The 20877-nt window shown below is 42.1% G+C and overlaps 1 protein-coding gene across 1 annotated transcript in view; it reads left to right on the top strand.

Moving 5' to 3' along the window:
* Nucleotides 1-20877, top strand: part of LOC111225337 (regulator of G-protein signaling 6-like) — a 39181-nt gene that overhangs the window by 15789 nt on the left and 2515 nt on the right. The window contains exons 3-14 of the mRNA XM_022750135.1: nucleotides 11579-11678; nucleotides 12553-12603; nucleotides 12720-12826; nucleotides 14229-14280; nucleotides 14783-14847; nucleotides 16358-16434; nucleotides 17345-17426; nucleotides 17807-17881; nucleotides 18555-18656; nucleotides 18811-18983; nucleotides 19281-19406; nucleotides 20361-20547. Coding sequence (XP_022605856.1) covers nucleotides 11579-11678; nucleotides 12553-12603; nucleotides 12720-12826; nucleotides 14229-14280; nucleotides 14783-14847; nucleotides 16358-16434; nucleotides 17345-17426; nucleotides 17807-17881; nucleotides 18555-18656; nucleotides 18811-18983; nucleotides 19281-19406; nucleotides 20361-20547 — 1197 coding nt within the window. The remainder of the gene's footprint in view (nucleotides 1-11578; nucleotides 11679-12552; nucleotides 12604-12719; nucleotides 12827-14228; nucleotides 14281-14782; nucleotides 14848-16357; nucleotides 16435-17344; nucleotides 17427-17806; nucleotides 17882-18554; nucleotides 18657-18810; nucleotides 18984-19280; nucleotides 19407-20360; nucleotides 20548-20877) is intronic.

The raw sequence follows: 20877 nt of genomic DNA, 5'->3' as shown, positions 1-20877 counted from the left end.
CCTCCACCCCCCCTGTACTCCACAACGCCTCCTCTCTCTTCCATAACAGGTCTTTTCACTTAGTCCCTGTGTTGTCACAGTAACACTCCTTGCCCCTAAAAGCCTGTCAGCATTCTCACACTCGCAGGTAATAAGGACGTCAGGTCTGCAGTAACAGCAGTGTGTGGGTGACAGTCGTACCACGTTGGTGGAAAAGAGAGGAGGGGGGGTGGGGGCTAATGATACACAGTGGAGCTATAAAAAAATCCTCTCTTATACCAGTAGCCAAGACAGGAAATCCATGCACCTCGAAAGGTCAAGGGTCTCCCTTACTCACTGATTGCATGTGAGCACAGGAGCACCGGAGGAATAGAGCTGAGAACCAGTATAATTTTGAGCTGAGGTATGAAATGTGCAGTGGATTGAGACATAACATGTCCCAGAAGAGAGAAGGAATTAGGAGCAGATGGTGTTATGGAATCATGACATAAAGTGGAAAGAAAAAAAAAAAAAAGGATTCCTTTAAATCAAAAGTTGGCTAAGCTGATTAAGATGTGATGCATCATTTGGCTGCAAGTGCATCTATATGCCACACACACACACACACACACACACACACACACACATGCAAACGCACACACACATACATGCGTTACCCATTCAACAGTTTACTAATGACAGGCTAAAGAACCATCTGTGTGTGTTGTAATGGATGGAGCTGAGCGCAGATGGGAGAGGCCGGATCTGCCCACCACTTGCATTTTATTGTTACTAGAGAACACGTCTTGTCATCTCAAATAACCGCCTCGGATGCCGGCTCCATGTCTTTTGTGGTTGCATCGGGCCTATCAAATATCACGCATCAAAGCTTCAGTGGAAGAAGACGCTGATTAGACAGCAAGAGGAAATGACTTGCTTTGACTGGTGTAAATATTGAAAGGAAGGAGTTATGTTGTTGACTTCTGAAGCCCCATCCTTCATCGTGGCACCCTCTCCTCTCCTCTCCTCTCCTCTCCTCTCCTCTCCTCTGACCCTCCCTNAGAGAACACGTCTTGTCATCTCAAATAACCGCCTCGGATGCCGGCTCCATGTCTTTTGTGGTTGCATCGGGCCTATCAAATATCACGCATCAAAGCTTCAGTGGAAGAAGACGCTGATTAGACAGCAAGAGGAAATGACTTGCTTTGACTGGTGTAAATATTGAAAGGAAGGAGTTATGTTGTTGACTTCTGAAGCCCCATCCTTCATCGTGGCACCCTCTCCTCTCCTCTCCTCTCCTCTCCTCTCCTCTCCTCGGAGATGAGTAAACTCTGTGATGAGAGAGTTTTCCGTCTCCTGTGTCTCAGACATCAAGAACAGGCTTGTGGGCCCTGCGAGGGCCGAGGCAAACCTGGGCTTGATGACGCCTCCTCTCTCCTCTCTTTCACTCTCTCTCTCTTTCTGTAACCCAATTACCACCAGGCCTCAAGGAATAGGATGGGCAGGAGTGGCGTGTCAGGGGACGATGCCAACATCAAAGATAGACAGATGGTCCTGAGGTTTTACCACCTCAAACCAATCTCCTGTAGATATTATTACTGGTGTAGTGCCCCAGATAGGAGGCCAAGATGAAGATATATTGATCAAGAAAGTGAAAAAGATTCAAACCTAACATGAAGTCAATGTCACCTCTCACACACAGACAGCGACAGTGAGTAAGAGTAGCTTCCACAGGCCACTGAGCTCCTAAATTGGCAGCAGCGGGGAGAATTGTGCCCAGTCTCAGGCTCCCAGAGGGGCTTTAAACTGTGGGCATCCTCAAAATAGACAGTGTTATCCACTGCCTCTCACCTGACACCGTCACACCAGTGTTGATTTTCACTCTCACAGTTTAGCAGCTTACCTAGGTCTTGTATAACAGTGAGCACGCTGTGACTTAGAGGCGAGGCTTTGATTTCTCTCATTACTGAGCGAATGAAGGACAGCAGTGGCCCAGCGAAGACATAAAAAAAAAATACGCTGATAAATGATAGAAAACCCTCTCTGGAAGAGAAGTTTGAAACTGATAGTCAGGCAGATAGAAGGAGATGCTTCCTGTCTGGTGCAGTCTGTCGCATCCCACTGCTCCCTCTCTATTGTTTTATCGTTACTCCACGTGTAAATACCCTTCCTTTTGCTTCTCTTCCCTAATTACAGACTGGCGGATGTAAAGATACTGAACCTTATTAGAGTCCGAACCTTTACAGAGTCCCACAGGCACTCAACATGCAGGTGCTGTGTGAAGTGTTTGCAGTGAAAGTAGCCTCCCTGCATGTAAATTTGCTGTTAGTGAAAGCTCTTTAAGGTAAATCTTGCAGAGGAGTGAACTGCGGGTAATGTGATTCTCTCCCTCTGGAACAAAAATGACCTTTTGTGGCTTATTGCTGTAGCTGTGGTTCATTTCCGACATGCAATAACAACAGCACAGTTATAAACTCAAACATGGCACAGTAAAAAAACAGCCTATAAAAGCGGCCAGTCGAACTTGTGGCTGTTGATGCCCTTCATTTCAGACAGTGTCTTTTAAAAGTAGCCCCCTGTATCTGCACAGGGCACTTTGTTTTAGAGTGGGCTATCTATTCAGAGGAGCAGCAGACTCCTGTTTTTTCCTGCACTCAAGCCCTTAGCAACCCGTGGAGTATCTAACAACAGACATTTACAAGAGAGGAGATCTTTTTCGGTCCTCCTTGAGTCTCATCAACAGAAAGGTGACCTGATGAGTCACTGTGGTTTGTGGGTAGGCTTATACTCTCCTGAGTGTAGTCTGTCTTAGCCAAGCAGTGCATTTGCATTTTGCTCACAAGAATCATGCCAATGCTTTGATTTTTAAGCATCTCCTTTTGATATTGAGGAGCACAAAAGGAGCTTGTTAATTCCTTTCCTTTTTCTTAAAAAAAAAAAAAGAGAGTCAGAAAGCACTGACAACAAGATTATCCCTGCCGTCCAAAGAGCTCGATCTGTAATTGTAATTTAGTCAAGCTGGCATGCTGCCCATGCCGGAGCTGAACTTGACAAACTTTTAATTGCTTCGCTCCTCTTGCCACTGTGTTGCCATAGAGATGGAGGATCTAAGCTGACACACACACACACACGCACACACACACACACACACACACACACACACACACACACACACAGTGTCCCCCATCCCGTTTGCCGACATCTCCGCAACGCATGCATGTCAGTTACCATAAGGGATCCTCAACTGGCTCAAACAAGAGACAAACATACTCATCAACACTCTCTGTCCCAACATATGGGTCTGATTGTTTCAAAGTGACGCGCAGCATCACAGTCGGACGCTTCTGGATCTCAGCGTGTTCCCTCCCCTGAGGAGCATCCAGCTGGGTGGGCAATCAAGCAGTGGCTAATTGGACTCTTCGTACAGTCGTGCACCTCTGGGCCTCTTTGTCAGGGCAGGGTCTCTATTGTGTTGTGACCACTTAAGCTAAAGAGGCTGCTAATGCCTGGTATGTGCTTAAATTACACATGAATCCACAGGGTAACACCTGACTTGAGGAAAGAATGTCACTGAACACTTTGACTTAATTAATTGCAGGAGCTGGTTGGCAGAATAAGATGAATATAGTATAAGTCTACGTTGGATTACTTACATGTTTACTGAAAGGTAACCAAGATGGCTCCCCGATACTCTTAATGTGTTGCCTCACCCTTGAGAAAGCCTGAAGAGGCCACTAGGCAGAAAAATACAAAGATGTGCTCTAGCATTCATTTAACCTTCAACAGGATTTTCTCGAAATGATGAGGAATGGGATTCCTACACTCCGCATTCAAACAATTAACTTTATTGCATTTACAATCCACTTGCTACTAATGATCACAGGGAAACAGATTATGAAAGGTATTGGCAGAAGGCAAAATGGCTTCGCTGGAGTGTGAAAGGCTGCAGGGCCTGATGGGAAAACATTTGTTTATTGCAGAAAAGAAAAGGCTTCCCCTGCAGGGCAGTCCTGTGGAGATGGCAATTTGGAGAAGAGATGGATCACTGAATATGTCTCTTTCAGAACTGTTAGGACTTACTTGAAATGCAATATTAGACGTGGCAGGTGAATCACCAAGAGCTTTGTTGCAACCGTTTATGCTTTTATGCATGTGTTCATAAGCACATGCTGCATGGCTGTGCATGGGTATGCGTCAATGTGTGATTGAGTAGTGTATGTATGCAAATGTCATTCATTCACACGTCTCCAAAGTGGTATAAGTTTCCAACTATCGCACTTGACTTTACAGGGCTTTTCCAGTCTGCTGTGTTGCTCCTTGCATGGCTGTAACCGTCTCTCTCTCTCTCTCTCTCTCTCTCTCTCTCTCTCTCTCTCTCTCGTCCCAGTGTGTCAGACCCAGCAGAGAAGCTCTCATAGCTCCCTCATCATGACTTGGCATGCTAAGAGAGTTGGAGGGTGGGGGGGTGGTGTTGGTCTTCTCTCCAGCAGGCTTTATTCTCACCTCGTTCCCCAGGGCACCACACACCAGCTGGAACTCACTTAATTATGCACCCAGTATGGCACAGAGGTCAGAATGGCACTCCAAAAAAAAAAAGTGTCGTGTGACAGGTTGTGTACTTTGGAAAAGTTACTTCACAGTGCGTCATCAGCCTGGACAGGACTCCATGTATTAAATACACACAGTATGCACAATTGTTTCACGTTTTGCAGTATTATTTACAACATGAATCGGCTTGTAGACAAATAAAAGCATGAACACAACAGTATACAGGTGTTATTGAGAAAAAGATAGCTAGTGTCCTTTAGAAAATGGGGCTGAATGAGAAGAGTTTACACACAGTAATGTTGGCAATGACAAAAACTTCACCATCAAGAAGTAACTAAATAACATTTTTTTTGTTTTCTGTGAAAGAGCTAAGTTTCACTCACTCCATTCATATGAAACCAACTGAATTTATCTTTTAACAGTTAATGAACAACTTGTAAAGCTTGCTGTTTGTGGTGAGGTATAAAATGTAGTAGAAATGAAACCAAAAAGAAGGCTACAGGCTGGGATTCTATGCCAGTGGTGTCTGACTGGCCCATAGGTTTCTGGAGGCATAAGTACTGAAAAGATAGTTTATGACAACTTATGACAACACAGTCATGAATGCATTGGCCTGACCCAGTGGAGGGTCAGTGCAGCCACAGCTACACACTGTGAAGGTAGAGACTTAAAATGTAAGGCAAGACATCGCTCCAGCACCCTGCAGCAGTCAGCAATCCAAACAATATGCAAAACGAGAGTGTACAATTTAGCAGCGCTTTGAGGCGATGAATTAATTTCAAGTATATAAAACAGTTTGTACGAGCAAGGCAAAGCAAAACAGTTCATCTAGGCCTAAGTTAATTGACACAGCAACTGACTTAGGGCCAATTAGGAGGCAAAGCAAAACAAGTGGCATACTGTAAGGCAATGGAAAAACAACTATTCTGTTAATACATATTAAAAAAAACATATTAATGCAAACACATCAAGTCCAGGATTTGGAGCTCGAATTGCAGAGTGCTGATTCCAGTCGTATTCACCATCTGCTGATCCGATATTGTTTTAAATTGAAGGCAATATGTTATAAAAAAGAGATTTGCATACTTATAATTGTTTAAATTCAGAGGACACGTCCTCGGTTAGTGTGGAAAACACCTAAAGTAAGACAAAAATGGCTTTTTATCATTCAGCTGAATATATGCGGCATTTTTCTGTTAAGGTCATATGCATTTAAAGCAGTATTTCCTTTTATTGTTGAAGGTCACTACTTTAAAATGTATTCATATTCTCTCATTTCACGATGGTTTGCAGCAGATTCCTCCTGAGGTATTGATTATTTTAATAGTTGAGAAAAATGTAAATATCACTTTTAGTATATGATACTCATTTAAATCCATCTCTTAATACTCAATACTATTATTATTTCCATTGGTAATGACAAACAAGTGACGTATATATACCCTAAAAAAGCATCAGGGCTTATTAAAGTGTTTGAGAATGACTTAGCAAACTTGAAAACTTTTCAAAGCCTCATCACTATTTCATCTTCACCTCCCAGCGACCCGTCAGAATTATCTCCATGCCAGAAATGTATCTTTCCACCCGTCACCTGGACATTTCCTCACAGACCCGAATGTCTTTCAACAATGACAAGTGAGTCTGAGCCTGCTGATGACTGCTGAATCATTAATGGCGCTGTTACGGCCTGATCCATCTTCTAGCAGCAGCGGTCTCATTTCTGAAGACTGGGCCAGTTTTTAATAGCTTCATCTGTGGCCATTTTTGGAGAAAAAAAATAGGGGGCGCAGGGTTTCAATTAGTAGGAGAAGTGATTGTTTCCATACTTACAGGCTCGCATTTATTTTATGGTTATTTTTGTCACTGACGCTCCAATTTACATGGTTTTATTTCACTTCATTAAGTCCAATTACAAAATGTTACAGGAAGTAATGACATCCTGTTATAGACATTAGAGTGCACAGACTCCCTGAAATTAATGTGGAGTAAATGCTTAGTTGTGGCCTCAGTTTGTTGCTGTACATCTACATCACCTGTAGTTGCTGCCTCACATTCTTTAATTTAATAAGCATGTTGTTTTAATAGAGTTGCATTTTACTGTGAGTATTTCATGTATGTTATTAACTAATGTCTTAATATATCCAGAGGGTGTACAGTATATATGTCGTGTTATAGGTGACACATGGTAACATCACTCTTGGTATGGGGACATATATGTCATATATATATCATGAGTCATATTATAGTTAGGCATAAAAACGTTATAGTATACTAAGGTAAAAAAAAGTCATACGATAGTAAGGCATGAATACGCGCAATAACATATATATTTATATAAAACAAAGCATAAAAAGTCATAGTAAGCCAAAAAAAAAGTCATACTATAGTAAGGCATAAAAAATCATAAAAACATAGTATAATAAGGCATAAAAAGTCAAAATATAGTAAGTTATAAAAAGTCATAGAAATGTCATAGACTAGTAAGGCATAAAAACATCATAGTATAATAAGGCATAAAAAGTCAAAATATAGTAAGTTATAAAAAGCCATAAAAAAGTCATAGTATACTAAGGCATAAAAAGGCATAGTAAGTCATAAACAAAGTCACAGTATAGTAAGTCAAAGTAATAGTAAAGCCAATTAACCTGACGTGCATATCTTTTGATTTTAACTCCTGCTATCAACCTACCTACCCTAGAGAAGACAGAAGCCAGGGTTAGCTTACTGGTTAACGCTAGATAACATGATTAAATAACATAAGTTGACATTTTCCTGGTGACGTTAGGTACCACTGTGATATTCTCACATGACGTGAGCCTTCAGATAGCCCCCGTCCTTTCATTCAATGAAATGCTAGCATGCCTAAATCTGTCTTGGATACATAGCCTCTTGGAGGGCACATTGAAATGATCTGATATGACTTCACTCCAAACCTTGTGCGAACGAGTTCAGTCAAACATTGGTAAGGACAATTCTGTCCTCCAAAAATATTGGTAGGGACATGTCCCTGCCATCCATATGCAAACCTATGCCCTTGCCCTAAACCTTTACCCTCCTACATGTGCCATACAGGGTGCTAATGCTGCCCACAGAGCTATAAAAGATAAGATGGACAAACCACACTCAGGCAAATACACAGTCAAGCATGGGTACAATTTTGAACACACGTGTGCTGCAAATGCAAACATACAGTGGCAAGATACACAAGTGTTCTCCTGATAATCATTTATAGAGCTTGGTGGCTTGGGGCAAAGTGCTGTTATCGCAGGCTAGCAGCAATGTTCAGCTCTCAAAAACCCTTCAGACCAAGCTGCAAACACCATTAGCTTGTACATCCAAGAGATATGATGTGCACTTTCTATAGTTGTTCCAAGCACTTCTTGTCTCCTGTCATCCTATAGCGAGATAATGAGTTCTTCTTTCTATGCCGCTATAGTCCAAGGTCCATTATTACATGAGAACAAAAGGACTTAATCTTTTCCATGTTGTTTTGTCCCAGGGGATTTGAGTAGTCCTTCAGAGTTGTATCGAACGCAGCTGATTTCAAAGCTTTCCCCTTTTGTTTTGCGTGGAAGGTTTGTCCTCAAAGGAAAGATTGTGATGTTTCAGTGCTAATCTGTTGTGCACCTGATTGTGCTCATGTAAAACTGTTTATACTCACATGTAGGCGAAGGCAGGCCTGAAATACCAAGGCTCTGATCACAACACAGAGGGCAGATGCAGCTCTTTCTATCTCTCTCTCCGCTGGCCTCCTGTGAGAGATTTATCAACAGAGTTGAGGCAGTAATTCTCCATAGTGGATGTTCAATAATTCATGCCAAGACACTCTCTCAAGCTTATGGTGAGAGATTGGTAATTGTCTTGCCACATAGTGCTCCCTCTCACCTCTCTGCTCTGCATAATGTGTGTTATTAAATCCATATACATCTGGGTATTTTGTTGTAGATTCATGGGGCGCTTTTATGAATCATCCATTTAATGCTTTGCCACGGAGAATGATAACATTTGATTGTAATAGTGGCTGAGTAAATGTGCCATAGCATGCTGCACTCTGCTTGTTGTTCTCTCTTTACCCCCCTTCTCCAAAAGATACTGTAGTTTTGTTGGTGGGACTATCACTTTAAAGATACACAATCATGCAGAATCAAAGAACAAACGTGTAATTAGCTGAGGACAAATATTACATCTGTTAACATAAAGATGAAAAGAATAACAATCCCACAGCTGGGGTAAAACGCACATTTGAAAGCGCAATAATAATGTACGAATAATGTTTGCCAAATGCAAATTTACTTTCTGTGTAGGGTACAGAGAACTGGTGAGAACACACACACACATGCACACACACACTTAGAGGCATGGTTTGCAGATGGGCCTTTAAAACCTGACCCCTGATTTGACTGTCAATATATTGGTCAAATCCAGCACTGGCTCATTGAAACAAAACAAAATGGACAATACAGAAGGTGTGCATGTAATTAGTTAAAGGATATGTAAAGTGATATTCTGTATCTTCTTATTGTCAACAAATCCCATGAACAAAACCAAAACTACCAATAAATGAATCCTACTAACAAGTGTTGCCTGTGCAGCTTATTCCTCTGTGCCACAGAGCTCCATTGTTGTCTAAAACCTATTAAAATACACCATTTCACTGAGTGATTCCCATGAACATGGATTCTGTAGTTTATCTTTCAAGTCAGTTCCACATACACCATCCTACTACAATATTCAATATACCCAATATGTATTAATCCCCAGCTGGAAATAGTCTCTGACAAATACAACATTTAATGTTTTACATTTACATCTACTTCTATGGGTTTCTGGTTGAGTACCACAGATAGAAAGTTTTTACATTAAAGTAACGCATTGTTTATTGTAACATCAGCCTTATCATGTAAAAGTATTTTGTATTGCCAAATGTAACTTCATGCACGTTGTCCGATGATTATCAGATTAAGATTAATCCTCAAAAACAACAAATCATAAACTCATAAACATTTACAATGTCACAAGCTTACACATTACACTTATACACTTATTACACTATTCAGTGTTTTAGAGTCTGTCTTCCTGCCACAGTGGAAGGGGTTCACTCACGGATATGCTGTGCTAAATGATGAATGAACAGTGGAGGAAAGAGAGGAGAGGGAAAGAAGTGTCTTGGAATGGCACGAACTACAGCACAGCGTGGTGTTGTGTGTCTGTGATCGTGACTTGGAGTCAACTGTAAACGTGGTGGGATAAAGGGGGGAACTTGCTATAGCCTACTTTGGATGAGAGGAAACAGAAGAGGCTTCTTTGAATTCGGAGTGTGTCAAGTCCATGAGTTGAACCCTCCAAATTCACCTAATCAGCTTTGTCATTACTGTAGCAGCGTGTGTGCCTGTGTGCATATGCATGTGGGTGTGTATGTGTGCGAGCATCTGAGTGTGCTCACTTACCAGACAGATGCTTAGGCAGCCATAAAGAATTTAATAGCCAGCGCAACGACCTTAGCAGCTACTGTACTGCATATGGTTGGCTGCTGATAATAAAGCTAAGTGTGCAAAATCGGGATCTTTTTGATGTAGATTGATTCCTAGTGAGACTCCAGCAGGCAACAGAGCACTGCCTGTTCACATCAATATTTGACCTGAGTCGAGCTGAGTACCTTTTTATGTTCAAGTGTTTACAAGTCTATATACTGTATATGGATTTCTGTATTTTCATGTGAGTTTTTACACGTGTGTGTCCATGTCCTTGAGTGACTGGATGTTCGCTTGTTTACTGTATGTGTTCTCCCCTGTGTAGTGGTTGAGTGGCGAGCTGTTCCGTGCCTAATTTTAGGTGGCTGATGTGTGATGTGTTTGGGGCTCTGGCTGCGTCGGAGGTGTGATGTTTATCTCTGCCTCTGGGGAATAGCTGTGACAGCCTTTTACAATTGGCCAAAGCTCCTGACCGAAGCTCTTGTTACAGCTAAATCACCCCAACGTGCAGCTATATAAAAACGACAATGTGTAGGGTGTTCAATTCTATCGAAGCTTTGACCCAAGGCCATTCTGTTTTTAAGGTCTGAGCTTTGTAGAGTGAAACATCGAATAGAGCGTCACTTTAAATCACTATCAAACCCCAAATATGTGTAAATTCAGCTGTCTGGCTTCACCCCTGATCTTGACAAGCATAAATGTGGATTGTACTTTCCTAAGGTCACTTTGCAGCATCACTAATCTGGCGTCCACTGGGTCTTACATTTCTTTCCAAAGCTGCTCTCTGTCTTAAAAATGTCTGGTGTTGGTGCTCCCTACTGATGTATCCAAGGCAATGCAGATTAAATGAAAGGGCAAAAAGCAATGTATTGAATTTTCTATTAGTTTGTCTAATTTTTCTACAAACAAAAGTAATTAATGTATAAATAAAAAGTTTACACATAACACTTAAACTAAACCAGATCTGAATTTAAAGCTGCACCAGTCAATGTTTAATGGAGCTTGTGTTTTTAGGTGTAACATTACCTTTCACTGTAGTTCCCCTTAGCTCTGTGGAGCATTTTAACGTCTTTAAGCTCAGCATTTTGGTTTTACGACCTGCAATGGTAAGCCTACTGCTTTGGATCAAGCTCACCGTTGGCATCCGCTTGTTTACAGACACAACAGGCAACTGTTTTAAGTGAAAAAGCTCTGATAAACCCAGCCACCGCCAAACAACAGATAGACAGTGTTAGCAACCAGCTGGTGAACATTTAGCCTCTAGAGTTAAGCTAAAAGGAGAGTGTATACTTGACTTATATTTCTCAGGAGGCCATAAACATGACTCAAATTGAATACTACTTGTTATGGCATGTTTGCTATAACAACTTTGTAAGGTGATAGATGATATGTCAGTGTTTACAGATTGTTCTGCTGCCCCCAAGTGGCCAGACACTGCAGCAAGTTAATCATAATTCTACTTTTTAATTACTCCTGTTATTACTGAAAACTAGACAATTAAAGTGCATGTTCCCCATCCCTGCCATTCCTTTTTTTTATTGAGGAAAAAGGTGTTGTTTTGTTATAGAAAACATGATATGACACCTCTGGCCTCCCCACAGATTGAAGACATCGTAACACGAATACAAGATGAGAAAGCTGGAGGCGTAGCCATCCGGACCGTCAAAAGCTTCCTCTCTAAGATCCCCAGTGTGGTATCAGGTCAGTATTTGTGTGTATAAACGTGTGTGTGCATGTGTGTTTACTGTATATGTCTGTGTGTGATTGCACTTTTACACATGCTGCAGTTCCTTGTGCGTTTCTTCCTAATAAGGGCTTGTCTTACCTGATCTGCTGATAATTGTGAGTATGTGTGTGCGCTTTGTAGTCTTACCCAGTAAGCGGGCTTGGTGAGATCGGATGCGTCAGAATCAGTAAAGCAAATATGACCTTTTGGGCTCATTTAAATTGCTCCTACTACAGTTGGAGGCAGATGATGTCTTTGCCGATAAGACCCCAGCCACTGAGGAAACAGCCTGTGGTGTGACGCTGCCCTTGTCACACCGCAGAAAAGCTACTTTTCTCCTTTTCTTTTCTGTCTGTACCCTTCTGTGTGTATACACACTGTACTCCTCTGTGTGTGTGTGCATATGTGTGTGCTTGTGTATGAAATGAGTCACCAGTGTTGGACGAGGGGGTTGCTCCCTCTCTCCCAGAGGCTGTTTTCTGAGTCACTCCTTCACATTGGCTCCTCCAGGCCCGACTGCCTCACGCTCTCGCTCAGCAGCCTCTGCCAAGCTCAAAGGCCGGGCCAGATGTTGTGCTGTGCAGGAGCAGAGAGAGAGAGAGAGAGAGAGAGAGGGAGAGAGGGAGAGAGAGAGAGAGAGAGGGGAGGGGGCTGAAAACCTGTTAACATTATGTTATATTTAGACACCTACTCAGCTTTGACAGCTCTGACCCACAGCTTTGAACAGAGATGAATCACAAACACTTCCTCAAGGCTCACTTGTGTTTGCGGATTAGAGCATTTGTTGAATCTATTGCAGATGTGGGACTGTGACTCTACTTCTAACCAATGTCCTTCTCTGAATACCAGGGGCTGACATTGTTCAGTGGCTGATGAAAAACCTCTCCATTGAGGACCCAGGTACGCCTGCTGAAAAATGTGCCATTACATTTAAGCACAACAGAGCTCAATCGAAGAAGAGAGCAATTTCGAACACTCCCCCTCTCCTATCTTTGTGCCTTCTCTCTTGTCAACAGCTGAAGCCATCCACCTTGGGAGTCTGGTCGCTGCACACGGCTACATCTTCCCCATCTCTGACCACGTACTGACGCTTAAAGACGATGGAACCCTTTATCGCTTTCAGGTACAGAAACCATGGGAGAGTCCTATGAGAGATATGTGTTAGGAGGCCTTTGAATATAGAATAATGAGATGATGGTAGTTATCAGAGGGATATGTTTGTTGCGTGGTGCTAATGAGAGCAATCCTTGCTAAGCCTATTACTCATCCCACCAAGGTCGATACTTTCTATCCCTGCTGGACGCTGCGTCAGTGCAGGAGGTGGGACGCAGCGAAGCGCCTGTGGGCCACCCGTGCAGCTTGCTGGAGGGGTGTTTTTTTTTTTTTCCTTCGCTCCATCTGATCCAGCATGAACTTTGACAGGTCCCACTGATGGCTATGGGCTCCACGATGACTCATTACTGTGACTGGGCCATTACAATCCTAATCTGGCCAGCCAGCTACAGTAGGCAGGCTCCCCTATGGGAAGCACTGAGCTGGCTGCACGCTGGCTCTGCACTTTTCTCTGTCACCAGCCTACCCCTGCTCCTCCCCCTCAATCTACCACTGAATGCATTTATCTTCACCTCTATTGCTGGAGATTAAAAGCCATTATTGTGCCTGCGCAGGGAGGGCAGCGTGTGTCACACTTGCTCATTCAGCGGCGGCTAAAAATATATTTCCTCTGATGTTGTCGTGATGCAACAGGCCCACGTCATCAGAACCTCTCAAAAGAGTCCATGGTGCATTTCAAATGTATTGGCCAGTCTCCAGAGCTGTGCTGTGAGGAATAGTGACAGGGGTATTTTTCCTTGCTAGTCTAAAAATAGATACTATACACTGGTAGATGACCCAGTTTTAATGACAACTGTCTTCTGTTGTTTGTCACATATTTTTCCGATTTGTGCATGAACATGTGAAGTCCTGTATATCAACTTGATCTTCTCTGAGGATACAATTACAGTGCTGAATGAGAGCATGTTAACCTTTCTGTTCATTACACTCAAACAAGCACATTCATCAGCATCAGCCTTTTGCTCTTAGACTAATTATCATCATGAATAATAGTGGAAGTGAAATATGTGGTTGAGTACCACCAAGTTCTAATTCGGCCCTGTTATTAAGAATGCATGATAGATGTGAGTGATCCATTATTAATGGACTCGGGAATGAACTTTGAATGTGTAATATCAGTTGCAATAGACAATTAAATATGGATGGGGAGAATATAGCTACCATTGCTCCCCAGATAGTTATGTGCAGCACATGGACGTCAAGGATCATTATCAAACAAAGAGTCGTCTTTTGACTATGTGTGGAAGACAAGTGCAGAGGGAGTGTGGGCGGTGGGAGAAGTGAGATTCCAACATTCATATTAGAGAATATTATTGTTTATCTCAACTCTTATGCAAAGAAAATAGTGTATTACTGATTACATGAGTAAATAAACAAAGTCTTTCTGTTCTGTCCCCCTCTGCTTTCTTCAGTCTCCATACTTCTGGCCTTCAAACTGTTGGGAGCCTGAGAACACAGACTATGGTGAGTCACACACTGTCTATCAATTTTTGCCTCTTTCTCCTAACCAGCGAGATCTCACTGACGCCTTCAGCTGTCTATCATCCTCCAGAGCTGAGACACAGCTTGTACTGTAGATCCGTTGTTGACACTCACTGAGTTATTGATCCACATGGCCATTCCCTGTAATGTATCTGCCCCCCAAGGAACACCCAGTGGAGAGAACCCTATGGGATGAGATTAGCCTAACAAAATAAAGAGACAGTCACTGACGTGACCACATCTCGGGCTCTCTGCATGGCATTTACTCGAGGCTTGTTATTTCAGAAGACAACACATTGCCTGCCTGCTCCGGTATAACATTCATTAGTGATGGTTCACACAGCTGAGACTTCAGTGAAAAAAAAAAAAAAAAAAGCACCATCCGTTGGAAATACACTTTTTTGTTTTGTACAAAAAAAACGACCCAGCGCACTAACTCTATTGCCCTCTTCATGTCTCACTCGTACTCTCTTTCCCCCTCCAGCCATTTACCTGTGCAAGCGCACCATGCAGAATAAAGCCAGGCTTGAGCTGGCTGACTATGAGGCTGTAAGTACACTGTCATTTTGCTCTTGCTTATTGCCGGGAAACTCTCAGTTCAATGCTATCATTGTGCGTTGATCATAATATGATGACACTCTGAATTTCCTGTTTTCCTTCACTATGCCAAAGAACAAAACAGCTGATACGTTGTCCTCTGGGGCCTTGAAATGCCAAAATCCATTCCTCCGAGCAAAATGCCTTTATCAAATTACACACTTATACAGATCTTCAGGAACAACATTTGGCAGAATATGATGCAGTCATTTACCGGCCCCAAAATGTAAACAAAAATATCTATAAGCCTACTTTGCATTAGTAGATCAATAGAGTGTTAAGGGAGGCATTACTGTACTGCTGATCTCTTGCTGTTATACAATAGCAATCAACTGCACTTTAATATTCTAAATTACTCTGCAACTATTGTCCAGTAGACTTCCTTTCTCTGCTATTCAGGTCACTTTATGCCTCCAGGCCTCATTGCTCTCACTGTTACATGCCTGCTAGTTGGTACTCAGGTTTTTTCTCTCTTTGTAACGAGGTCACGTTCTGTATCTTTGACAGATGCTTGTTTAGGTTTGTTATTAAGGACATGCAGCTTTGATATGTGTACAGTATGGAGCTTTAAAGAGATTTTTTTTTTTTTTTTTACAAAGCAACATTTATCTGCACTCAGCGTACTCATGAGTTGGTGGTATGAGTCGCGACCTGTGTTGGAGATCATCCCATGCTGATCACAGATGATATTGTAAAAATGAACATCTTCTCATCGAACTGATGACAAGATTGATATCACTAACATCTATGCTAAATACAAAGCTACAGCCAAAGGTTTGTTCATTTACCTCAGCACAAAGACTAGAAACAAGGGGAAACAGCTAGCATGTCTTGGTCCACAGGTAACCAAATCCACCTACACGAGAAAATACTGCTCACTAATTAACACCATCCATATATAAACCAAAGTGTCAAGACTCCAGGAAGTTACAGGAAGTCTTTTGTTGTTGTTGCATGGATTAAATAATATATAACATGTTAATTAGTGAGCTTTAGATTTTGTTGCCTTTGGACAGAGCCAGACCAGCTGTTTCATCCTCTTTCCAGTCCTTGTGCTAAGCTAAGCTAACTGGCTGCTGGTAATATATGACTTAATATTTAGCACACGTGTGTGAGAGCTGTATCAATCTTCTCAGCATGCTCTTAGGCAAGAGAGTGGATAAGTATATTTCCCAAAATGTCAAACTACTCCTACTAACTACTAAGAATAATGCAGTCATTAGTTACAGCTATTACGGTGATTAAATTAATATTAGTGTGAACAAAAACAGCTTGAAACCTGTGTGCTATCAGCAGTTCAGTGACTTTTTCAGGGACATGTTAGTCAGAGGTTGTCTCATCTCAGCAACAGTAAATCCACAGTTATGGCGCGCCATCACAGTGAATGGATAATATAATCATCCAAAGACCTTGGATTCAAATGACCTTCTCCCCTAACGCTTTGCCTGATTGGTTCCTCCAGGAGAACCTCGCCCGGCTGCAGAGGGCTTTCGCCAGGAAGTGGGAGTTCATCTTCATGCAAGCTGAGGCTCAAGTCAAGTGAGTACAAGTGTGTACATATGAATCACAAACACGTCACCTCCTGACGTCAGTGTCTTACTGACATGACAAACTTATAGAGAGATATAGAGGATGGACATATGTTGGTGAAATTAGTTTTTTTATATTCAAATGTACAAACACCAACCTTTGTCCATATGCTTGACATATGCTTGAGTGTTATTTCCCTAAGGAAGAGAAAATGCTTCAGTGTGCTCTCAGTTGGGCATCGGGCCAGTGCTCTTCTCATTAACAATGCTCTGATGTTATGCTGTGCTATGACTGGAGGGCTGTATATGCATTAAATACAGCAAATACTTCCCTATGAGAAGAAACACACACACTCTTCTCCCTAACTTCTCTCTCTTGTAAGACTTCCATCTGGTGGCTGGCATGTGCACAGCACTAATTCCTCCCATCATTCATTGAAGACGGACCTTTCCTCTCTTGTCTATAGAAAATGTTCACGGAAATGTCATTGTCAAGTGACTGCTGTTTCATACAAGTTAGGGCGATATGGAAAGCTACACGCCTTCTTACATCTGTGGATTAAACAATGCCAAGCAAGGACCAATCGGTAAATGTCAGTTATGTAAGAGCTCAGCCCCACCAGCAGCAACACCAGGCATGGCTGGGTGAAGTGAGCAGACAGGTTAAGACCCACACTCATCAGCTTTTTGCTCTCTAGTCTGGCTTGTCAGTGGTTTCAGCATGTGTGTGTGTGTGTGTGTGTGTGTGTGTGTGTGTGTGTGTGTGTGTGTGTGTGCGTGTGCGTGTGTATGTGTGTGTGTGGCAGACAGACAGTGTGTGCCTTAATTGTGAGGCATGATTTATTGAGTTTACGCTGTTTGATTGGATGTGTCAGAGGCGTGAGCTCCATGTATGAGTGGTCTGTTTCCTCTGTTCACAGGATTGACAGGAAGAAGGACAAGGCAGAGAGGAAGATCCTGGACAGCCAGGAGAGGGCATTCTGGGATGTCCATCGGCCAGTGGTGAGTAAGGATCAAAGTCATGAAGAAAGAAAAGGAAAATAAGGTCAGATGCTGCAACTGTAAAAAATGGAAATGAACAAAAAAAAAGAAGAAGGAAAGAAAAGAAGGGTTGTTATGTAGGTAGACAATTTTAGCATTTAAACTCTGAAAACAGCCGATTCAGCGCCGCATTCTGTTCAGTTGAGAGCCCTGTTTTGTTGTTGGTAGCAGAATCAGATTTGGTGCCAGTCACTTTGCATATGAGCCTTTTGTGAGCATGGCGTCGTTGAATAGAAAGACAGCATAGTATTGTGTGAGGAGGACAGGCGCAGACAATACATGCTGGAGAAACACTGTTATCTGACCCAGAAACACACTCTGTCTCCTGCTGCCTCCCACAGCCAGGCTGTGTCAACACCACAGAGATGGACATCCGCAAGTGCCGAAGAGAGAGGAACCCACACAGGGTAAAAAAGGTGAGCAGGGGAGACAGAGTGTGTGGCTTTCCAACCTTAATATTATTATCTCAACACTGGTGTTTGTCAAACTTATTGTCCCACACAAGTTTTTAGAAATACTGAGGTCATATATCCAGATTGCCCTGCACCACCGCACCTACTGTATCTGATTTTTTTGACAAAAAATATAGTTTTTTTTTTAAATAAAATGAATACTTTTAATAAAATATTTAAATAAAATATACACATTTTGCATTTTGTTTTTAATTGTCTGACAAAATTACAAAATCTAAATATTTTTAGTCGTAAAAATATTTCATAAAATATATTTTTATAAAATGTCTTTAATAAAATATATATATATATTTTAATTTACTATAGTATATTATTTATATTGTAGTATTGTATAGACTGATCAAATTATTTTTAATTGAATATATAGATTTTACAAAACAATATAAAAATGCTAAAAATTGCTATTTGTGTGTGTGTGTGTGTTGCATGAAAAGATATTGAGTTAAATATTAAATCTAAACTCCACTTCAGGTTGTTAACGCCCCCAAATTCCCTGACACAATCCCTGACGCCAACAGCAGCTACAGACTCCCTGTGACTCCCCAGAGTCCCTGGTGTGTCAAAACAACAACAATGGTATCAAAACAAAGCATGTCTCTCTCCTCGCTCTTTGCAGTCGGTCTACGGGGTACCAGATGACGGTCAGAGCCAGCCGAGTCCCGTCCACATCAGCTCCCAGCCGACCAGGAAGACCACCAAAGAGGACGTTCAGAAAGAGGTAACTCACTGTGTGACAGTCTTCTCCTTAGGTCATTACCAGCAGCCCGCCTCACCCATCCATCATAATGGCAGTCGGGGGTTGCAGACTGATGACCTGCTACCTTATTTAGCCTCCTCATTAGTCTCTCTCGCTCTCTCTCTCTCTCCATCAGATTACCTTCTTGAACATCCAGCTGGACAGACACTGCATGAAGGTTTCCAAAGTGGCCGACAGTCTGATGAGCTACACGGAGCAGTTCATGGAATACGACCCCTTTGTGTCGGCCACAGAGCCCTCCAACCCCTGGATCGGTGACGACACGTCCTTCTGGGACTTGGAGGCGAGGTGAGGACATGTTGGGATGTGGGCAGAGAGTTCCTTGGGGGCTGATAACGCTTTAAACCAATGCTGAGGTCAGGTGGAGCGTAGCGTTCTTGGTGCTGATGAACTTGCTGTCCTGAATTAGGAGATATCTGTCTGTTCGCATCTCATCTCAAATGAGATGAAAGGTTGACTGTGCTCTGACTTTTGGGCCTCTGCTCTCTGCAGACCAAGAGGGAAAATGACTTGTTAACAATGAACCACACTTTTCTATTTTCTTTTCTTCTTATGTTCTTATGTAATCGGTTGTATTGTGAGCAGTCGTGACCCCAGCCAGCAGCGGGTGAAGAAATGGGGCTTTTCTCTGGAGGAGGCGCTGAAGGACCCGGCAGGACGAGACCAGTTCCTGAAGTTCCTGGAGTCGGAGTTCAGCTCAGAGAACCTACGGTGAGACATTCAGCTCTCCTTTCATAATTTTATTTCACAAATTTTCCTCCTTAAACACTATGGTATGGTGCGCTATGTGGGATATTTTAGCATAAGGGAAACTCCACCGATTTTACTCATCAAAAGTCTGTTTACAGGTCTTGAGTAGTAGCATACTACTGACAAGTTGCCTCAAGTGATGTCACTTGAGTCAGCGCTGGTTGGGTCTGAAGAAGTGTTTCTTAGACCTCTGTAGCCCTCTACTTATCTCTTCTTCTTTTTGAAACTATCCATTGTGAGTCCAACATTGTGGTGGAGCACTCCTTCCATACAGTAACACAGATAGAAATTTAATTTAGGTCAATAATCGAATAATATTTTGCAGCACAAATAATAAGAATTTTCTTACTACAACTCCTTAATACTTTAAGATATATACATAATACTAATACCATGCATGGTGGTGGAAACATTTACTCAAGTACTGTTAGTACAATTCTGAGGAACTTGTACTTTACTTTAGTCTGATCATTTTCTGTTACTTTATTTTCTTACTCTGCTACATTTCACAGGGAAATAATATTTTACTCCACCGTTATTTGACAGCTATAGATTACTCTACCGATTCAAATTTTACATGCAAAATGTATGATCATCTAAAAACACACCGACCTTTACCCAACATAATACAAACCTATCTACAAGGTTAAAATGCTGCATACGTGTTTGCATCAGCAATAACAGCAATAGTTCAGTTATATAAAATCCGAGTACTGAGTACTACTAATTAAAATACTGCAGATGTAAACATGCATATTTACATGTATAGACATATTTGCTAATTTGTTCATTAATTATCATAGATAATGGCATCATAAGCTCATATAAGAGTAACTTTAGTACAAAAAAGGCTGCTTTTATATTTACTGTATATTTTTGGGAGGTTGTTACTGACTAGATTTGACACTGTTGTAGGTTCTGGTTAGCTGTGCAGGATCTGAAGCGACGGCCGCTCCAGGACGTGCCCTCCAGGGCGCAGGAGATCTGGCAGGAGTTTCTGGCTGAGGGAGCGCCGAGCTCCATCAACCTGGACTCTCACAGCTACGAGCGCACCAGCCAGAACCTCAAAGACCCCGGACGATACAGCTATGAGGACGCTCAGGTGGACTGTGTTGTTTCTCCCTCATGGATGGATTCACACGGATATGCATGTTCACGTGTGCATGAACGCCACACTCACACAAGGCTGAACAAACACCAGACACGTATAGTATTAACACGACTGCACCTGTGCACATAGATATAACGAATATAGAGGTCATGTAGAGGGGGCCATACTTCATTACAATTTGACTGCACTTTCTACAGTGTGTTGTTAAAATTTAAAAAGATATACAGTTATGTCAAATAGAAGCTCTATTTTTCAAGTAAAAAGTTCCTTTCACTGAGTTCAGATGGGTTTACCCACCACTACATAACTCACTCACTCACT

Source organism: Seriola dumerili, unplaced genomic scaffold (genome assembly GCF_002260705.1).
Source record: "Seriola dumerili isolate Sdu_G_001 unplaced genomic scaffold, Sdu_1.0 BDQW01000149.1, whole genome shotgun sequence".
Lineage (NCBI taxonomy): Eukaryota > Metazoa > Chordata > Actinopteri > Carangiformes > Carangidae > Seriola > Seriola dumerili.
The sequence above is the reverse complement of the archived record's forward strand: the minus strand, read 5'-3'. Positions and strand labels throughout refer to the sequence as shown.